Genomic DNA, 8,245 nt, shown 5'->3' with positions numbered 1-8,245 from the left:
TTTTTTTTTTTTTTGAGACGGAGTCTCGCTCTGTCGCCCAGGCTGGAGTGCAGTGGCCGGATCTCAGCTCACTGCAAGCTCCGCCTCCCGGGTTTACGCCATTCTCCTGCCTCAGCCTCCTGAGTAGCTGGGACTACAGGCGCCCGCCACCTCGCCCGGCTAGTTTTTTTGTATTTTTAGTAGAGACAGGGTTTCACCATGTTAGCCAGGATGGTCTCGATCTCCTGACCTTGTGATCCGCCCGTCTCGGCCTCCCAAAGTGCTGGGATTACAGGTTTGAGCCACCGCGCCCGGCCTATCAAAAAATTTTTGCAGATCAGAAGGAAACTGTGATATTGTCAAAATTATAATTTTTTTTAAAAAGCTGTCAAGTGGGAATACACCATAAGCAAAATTGTACTACCAAATAAAAAGAAGTCCTTCCAAAATAACCAAGTCATGAGAAAGCATATTGGCACTGCATATGCCCAACATATCAAGAATGCTGAAAGGAGTTTCTTCCACAGAAAATAACATAATGCAAGAACACAACACATAATCATATGAAAATACATAACTCTCTGGGAAAGATACACACCTACATAAAAATGGAATTTGTTATTATCATAATGGTACAGAAAACATTTTTAATTATTCTCTAAACTTTAAAAGATAAAAGTATAGAAATTATAAACATCCTGGCCGGGCGCGGTGGCTCATGCCTGTAATCCCAGCACTTTGGGAGGCCAAGACGGGCGGATCACGAGGTCAGGAGATCGAGACCATCCTGGCTAACACGGTGAAACCCCGTCTCTACTAAAAAATACAAAAAACTAGCCGGGCGAGGTGGCGGGTGCCTATAGTCCCAGCTACTCGGGAGGCTGAGGCAGGAGAATGGCGTGAACCCGGGAGGTGGAGCTTGCAGTGAGCTGAGATCCGGCCACTGCACTCCAGCCTGGGTGACAGAGCGAGACTCCGTCTCAAAAAAAAAAAAAAAAATTATAAACATCCATTAATGAATATACAACATAAAAATATAACTAGTAAAATCAATAACAAAGTTAAAGGCAGATGAGATGTAATAATCAGGAATTTTTGTATGCAACTGAAGTTAATTTTTTACCACATTAAAATATATTGTTGGATCTTTTAGAGGTTTTAGGTAATCCTAAAGTTACCACTAGTAAAATATCCGAATATTGGCTGGGCACAGTGGCTCATGCCTGTAATCCCAGCACTTTGGGAGGCTGAGGTGGGAGGATCACGAAGTCAGAAGATGGAGACCATCCTGGCTAACATGGTGAAACCCCATCTCTACTAAAAAAATTTAAAAAAATTAGCCAGGAGTGGTGGTGGGTGCCTGTAGGCCCTGCTACTGGGGAGGCTGTGGCAGGAGAATGGTATGAATCCAGGGGGCGGGGCTTGCAATGAGCCGAGATTGCACCACTGCACTCCAGCCTGGGTGACAGAGCGAGACGCCATCTCAAAAAAACAAAAAGAAAACAAAAAGAAAATATCTTTATAGATACACAAAAGAAAATAGGAAAAAAACTGAAAGCCTGTCAATATAAAAATCAAAAAAAACACAAAAAAGACAGAGAAAATGAGACACAAAAATACAAGAATAAAATAAAACAAAAAATAACAGTAAGTTTTTATCTTTTTAAAAGATATTTAAAACTATTTAAATATATATCTTTCCAAGGAAGAGACATTTTCAATAAAAAGGTTTGTTAAAAAATTTTAAAAATCAAGATTCGGCCGGGCGCGGTGGCTCAAGCCTGTAATCCCAGCACTTTGGGAGGCCGAGACGGGCGGATCACGAGGTCAGGAGATCGAGACCATCCTGGCTAACACGGTGAAACCCCGTCTCTATTAAGAAATACAAAAAACTAGCCGGGCGAGGTGGCGGGCGCCTGTAGTCCCAGCTACTCGGGAGGCTGAGGCCGGAGAATGGCGTGAACCCGGGAGGCGGAGCTTGCAGTGAGCTGAGATCCGGCCACTGCACTCCAGCCTGGGGGACAGAGCGAGACTCCGTCTCAAAAAAAAAAAAAAAAAAAAAAAATCAAGATTCAACTTGCCTTTTTACAAGAGTCTGTTGAGATCTAATGACAAGAAAAGACTGAAAGTTGCAGGACGGAAGTAGAAATTTCATGTAAATATTAACAAAATGAGTGCAGAAGAGGTCAAAATAATATTACACAAGCTACATCTTAAGTCAAAAACTGTCATATTTTGTAAAATCTACTTTAAGTCAAAACTTGAAAAAGACAAAGAAGGACATTAAACAATATATAGATTCATTCACTGGGAACCTATGACAAATTTGTTTAAATGTGTGTGTATTGGTGTGTGTGTATGTCTCAAATTAGGGTTTCAAATATAAAAAGCAAATACTAACAAAATTGAATAAACACAGATAGAGCAATATCATTATAGTAGGATATTTCAATACCCCACTTTCTGTAATTATAATAAAACAAGACAGAATATTAGTAAGGGAACAGAGGACTAGAAGGCAGTAAAGAACAATTATTTCTAATTTAGGTATAGAGAATACTCCCCAATAACATCAGCATACACAGCCTTCTCAATAGCTCATACAACGTTCCTCTTCATAGATCACCTGTTAGGCCAAAAACAAAGTCTTAACACATTTTTTGAAACTGAAATTGTATAGATTACTTTCTATGACAGAAATGCAATTAGAGTATAAAACAATAATACAAATAATAAATTTACAAATATATAGAAATGATACACCACACTCTTGAGCATGCACTTGTTCAAAAAACTGGGCTGGGTGCGGTGGCTCATGCCTGTAATCCTAGCACTTTGGGAGGCCAAGGCGGGTGGATCACAAGGTCAAGAGATCGAGACCATCCTGGCGAACACGGTGAAACCCCATCTCTACTAAAAATACAAAAATTAGCTAGGCGTAGTAGCAAGCGCCTGTAGTCCTAGCTACTCGGGAGGCTGAGGCAGGAGAATCGCTTGAACCCGGGAGGTGGAGATTGCAGTGAGCTGAGATCACGCCACTGCACTCCAGCCTAGAGACAGAGCAAGACTCTGTCTCAAAAAAAAAAAGAAAGTAAAACAGAAAATGAGAAAAATATAACTACCAGAAACACATAAAACAGTAACAATATAACTGGTACTAACAACTTAATTTCTTTAATCAATTATTTTAAATATAAATTAATTAAATTACTTAATAAAATGAAATGTAGTCTTAGGACTTTGGAAGGCCAAGATGGGTTGATCACTTGATCCCAGGAGTTCACCACCAGCTTGGGCAACATGGGAAAACTCTATCTCTACAAAAAAATACAAAAAAGCTAGCTGGGTGTGATGGGAAATACTTGTAAATCCACTACTTGAGAAGCTGAAATGAGAAGATCATCTAAGTTTGGGAGGTTCTGGTAGCAGTGAGGCCTGCAAATCAGTCTTGTTGACCAAATGAGACCCTAGTTGAAATATAAATGAGGCCTGGCACGTTGGCTCGTGGCTGTAATCCCAGCACTTTAAGAGGCCAAGGCAGGCAGATCATGAGGTCGAGTTCGAGACCAGCCGGGCCAATAAGGTGAAACACCCCATCTCGACTGAAAATACAAAAATCGGCCAGGCGTTGTGGCATGTGCCTATAGTCCCAGAGACTCGGGAGGCTGTGGCAGAAGAATCGCTTGAACCCGGGAAGCAGAGGTTGCAGTGAGCTGAGATCATGCCCACGCTCCAGCCTGGGTGACAGAGTGAGACTCCGTCTCAAAAAAAAAACCTACACTGAAAAAACACACTAATATGAAACTACAAAACAATAATAAAAAAAAGTTTACTCTCAGAAAACCTGGTATGCAACATTGATGTATCATTAAAAAAAAGTTTGTCAGGCTGGGTGCAGTGGCTCACACCTGTAATCTCAGCACTATGGGAGGCCAAGGAGGATGGATCACCTAAGGTCAGGAGTTTAAGACCAGCCTGGCCAATGTGGTGAAATCCCATCTCATATAAAAATATAAAAATTAGTTGGGTGTGATGACACATGCCTGTAATTCCAGCTACTTGGGAGGCTGAGGCATAAGAACTGCTTGAAACCAGGAGGTGGAGGTTGCAGTGAGCCAAGATTGCACCACTGCACTCCAGCCTGGGTGACAGGGCGTGATTCCATCTCAAAAAATTAATTTAAAAAATTTGTCAAGGTAACTGCAATATTTAGCTGTTACTGTGTACTCATTAAATGCAGATATTTTTAATTATTGGCATGCACTGTGTGGCAATAAAATTTCAGAGAATATGCAGTATAATTATAAATAGAAGATTCTAATGAGAAACTTTTAATAAATAAACATTTAAAAAGACTAGAGTTACTTTCTACATTTTAAATATATGTAATTCTTACACAAAATGAAACAGCTGAAATCTAACTTTAGAAGCAAAGAATAGCCGGGCGCGGTGGCTCACGCCTGTAATCCCAGCACTTTGGGAGGCCGAGGCGGGCGGATCACGAGGTCAGGAGATCGAGACCATCCTGGCTAACACGGTGAAACCCCGTCTCTACTAAAAATGCAAAAAATTAGCCGGGCGAGGCAGCGGGCGCCTGTAGTCCCAGCTACTCGGGAGGCTGAGGCAGGAGAATGGCGTGAACCCGGGAGGCGGAGCTTGCAGTGAGCCGAGATCGCGCCACTGCACTCCAGCCTGGGCGACTAAGCGAGACTCTGCCTCAAAAAAAAAAAAAAAAGAAGCAAAGAATAGCCTTACATTTTTAAACATAGAATATATATATATATATTGCAGAATAGGGTTAGACCCTCTGACATGTAAAACATATATTAGGAAATAAACTATGTTATTATTTAGATATAGGCTAAAGAAAGTAGATAAAAATCTTATAATTCCTTATTGCCTGCAGCAAACTTAAATTTATAAGCAACTATTTTAGTAAATATAGAGTGTCTACTAATTATCTAATTTACTTCAGGCATACCATGCAAATTCTAGCATATTGTTCTAAATATCTGAGTCTAAAATTAACAGACAAATTTGAAATAGAAAACAGAAAGTAAAAATGTATAGGGAGAGTGACATTGGTAAGATGAAAAGATTAAAAGTCCCCTACATTCATATCCCCTTACAGCAAAAAAATGTCAGCCAACCCTGACAAAAATGCCTTTATGAGAGAACCAGGCATTATGGCTCACACCTGTAATAACAGCACCATGGTACGTTAAGGTTGGAAAACTGCTTCAGGCCAGGATTTTGAGACCAGCCTGGGTTATGTAGCAAGAGCACATCTCCAAAATAAGTACCTGTAAGAGAGATTTGAGATCCATGGAGGGAGTTGTGAGATACTGTTAAAGCTGAAGATTGAGAAGGCAGGCCCTCATTCAGATGGGAAAGTGCAGGGTCCCTGTTCTTGTCTACAGACCAGGATAGGGTTCGCCCAACTGGGTCCCACTGAGAATTGTGAACTTACTCTGTAACTCTCCCAGACTCCTCCCAGCCACAGTCTGGGAGAGGTCCTGCCATTCCAGAGACCTGGAGGAAGGCACCCATTTACAGCCACATAGGCAGACCTGCAGACCTTGGCCTTTACTCTGGTTTCTGAAGCGGCTCAGTGACTCAGTTTCAGTTACCTGAGCCACAGTTTATGGTCAGTTCTGCCTATAGAGAATCCACACAGTTACCTGAGAAAATGCTCTCTGGTACTCAGTGAAAGCCACACTCATAAGGCCCGCTATATGCAGAACCGACAGCAAAAACCTGCCCTAATGTCTGCCCTACAGAGCAAAGTCCTGAAGGACATTCAGTCTGTCCAAAAATAAAATGGGAATTACAACTGCCCAAGCCCCTGTAACAAGCCAACTAAAGGTGGACCCTAGTGCAGACCCAGCAGCCTTGTGACCAAGCTACAATCCCTCTTCACTACAAACTCAGAGGGCATCTCATCACCCTAAGGGAGCAACAAAAGAAGATCTTTACCTTCTAAAATCAGTTTATGAAAACATGAAGAAGTGTTTGTTCCATCAAATTTAGACACCAATACAAAACTATAGTGCCCATTGTCGATGCTTCTATTTTAATCTAGCACCGGAAGTATGTGGCAGAAGAAATAGTCAAAGAAATGATAGAAGCCATTGAAATTCAAAACTAAGTAAAAAGCTGCTGTTTGTGGCTCACACAATCTTATATTTAAAAAACCATAAACAGTACATTGAAACCTATCTAAACTAATAAATACACTCAGTAAATTATCAAAATGTAAAATTAACATACAAATATATGTATAGTTTCATCCACTTAAACTATCTGATAAAACAGAGGAAGAAAAAAATCTTATTACTATGGCATTAATTAATACATTTCTGAGGAAGAATTTAACCAAGGAGGTAAAAAATCTTTACAAAAAAAAAAATGCAACAATTAGAGAAGATCCAAATAAATTTTAAAATATTTTGTCTATGGCTTGAAAGAATAAATAGTGTTTCAGTGCCATATTATCCAAAGTAATCTATAGATTCAATAAATTTTCTTTCAACATTCCTGTGGTATTTTTTCACAGTAATGGAAATCACAATTCTAAAATTTACATGAAAGTAAAATAAACTTTTAATAGCCAAAGTAATCATGAGGAAAATGAACAAAGCAGAAGGATATCATACTTACAACTTCAAACTATATTTCAAGGCTATATAGTAATAAAAACAGAATGGACTATGCAGAAAAATGAACAAAAAAAATGCAACAGAAACTGCTACTCTCACACATTTCAGACCTGATGCAAAAAGACAACTAAAACATAGTTTTAATTTCTCAAAATTATGCAGATATTTGTGTGTCTCCAAAATAATGGAAAGCAGTTAGATCGTGCAGTCTCTTATATCCCATGAAGATGACTTTGGCTCTCACTGTGAACTTGAAGGAAGCTCACCAAACAAAAAGTAGAATTCTTAGAGAATTTAAAAGCATAAGACAGACGATGTCCATTTGTGAGAGTAAAATATATTATATATATCAGCATCCCAGGAACTATTTTCTTTGGAACACAGCTTCCCAAATCACATCTAAGACTTGCTTTCTCTTTGACCTTGGGACCTCTTATCTGTGTCGTCTGTTGTATTCATTTTCACTCGCACCTACCTGGGGGTTTGGCAATCATCTCATATCGCTTCACAGTCAAAGATTTTTTCCTTGCTCCAGACAGGTGTTCAGGTCTTGCTTAGAGAAAACAATACCTGTTTTATTAAAAATTAAAAAAAAAAACCATGTATCTTGCTCATATTCTCTAATTACAAGCTAGTAATGTGCTCAGCAGAGAGGATGTGATAAAATATTCTAGTAAATTAATACTAAAATATTAAGTTATAACAAATTTCTAAATATTTAGAAAATACTTTCAATTTGTAAGTTTCTTAATTTTACTATCTGGTACTACTGAATCAAAAATTGGTGGTGGCAATTAGATTTTCAAGTGGGGCAACAATATTTTATGCCATTACATTTCTGGAATTACCACTAATTTAGAGTGAAGAATATAGCCCAACTCAGGAATGTGGAAAGTTTTGATTCAAATGAAACATCTTGAAGAATTCTTTTCTTTTTTTTTTTTTTTTTTTTTTTTTGAGACGGAGTCTTGCTCTGCCGCCCAGGCTGGAGTACAGTGGCCGGATCTCAGCTCACTGCAAGCTCCGCCTCCCGGGTTCACGCCATTCTCCTGCCTCAGCCTCCCGAGTAGCTGGGACTGCAGGCGCCCGCCACCTCGCCCGGCTAGTTTTTTGTATTTTTAGTAGAGACGGGGTTTCACCGTGTTAGCCAGGATGGTCTCGATCTCCTGACCTCGTGATCCGCCCATCTCGGCCTCCCAAAGTGCTGGGATTACAGGCTTGAGCCACCGCGCCCGGCCGAAGAATTCTTTTCTAAATGAACAAATTTTGAAGATTTTCTGGGAAAAGGGGATCAGAAACTCTTATGCAAAGAATAAATGACTACAACACATTCTACAAAAAAGAGAAATAAAACCTTTAGGATATATTATAAATTATGTACTTAAGTTATCCTCACCAAGAAAGACCAGGTTTCTCTAGTTCTCTAACATCACATCCCTATATAAATTCCGCTGTGCAGTGTCCAGGCAATGCCACTCCTCCAGAGAGAATTATTTGGCCACATCTCTAAATTGCAGTGGTCACTGACACACACACACATTTTTACCACGTGGCCATGGGCATAATTTTTTTTTTTTTTTTTTTTTTTTTGAGACGGAGTCTCCCTC

General features: G+C 39.7%; 1 protein-coding gene across 1 annotated transcript in view; it reads right to left on the bottom strand.

The window, feature by feature from the left end:
* The window catches only part of ZNF56 (zinc finger protein 56), a gene marked incomplete at its 5' end in the record, with an annotated part of 12,494 nt that extends 4,342 nt beyond the window's left edge, over positions 1–8,152 (bottom strand). Inside the window, 2 exon segments of the mRNA XM_025367799.1 lie at positions 6,645–6,648; positions 8,035–8,152. Of these exon segments, the coding sequence (XP_025223584.1) occupies positions 6,645–6,648; positions 8,035–8,152 (122 nt within the window).
* Positions 8,153–8,245: the final 93 nt, after the last annotated feature.

Source organism: Theropithecus gelada, chromosome 19 (genome assembly GCF_003255815.1).
Source record: "Theropithecus gelada isolate Dixy chromosome 19, Tgel_1.0, whole genome shotgun sequence".
In the NCBI taxonomy this organism is placed as follows: Eukaryota; Metazoa; Chordata; class Mammalia; order Primates; family Cercopithecidae; genus Theropithecus; species Theropithecus gelada.
Note: the sequence above shows the minus strand (reverse complement) of the source record. Positions and strands in the feature narration are given on the sequence as shown.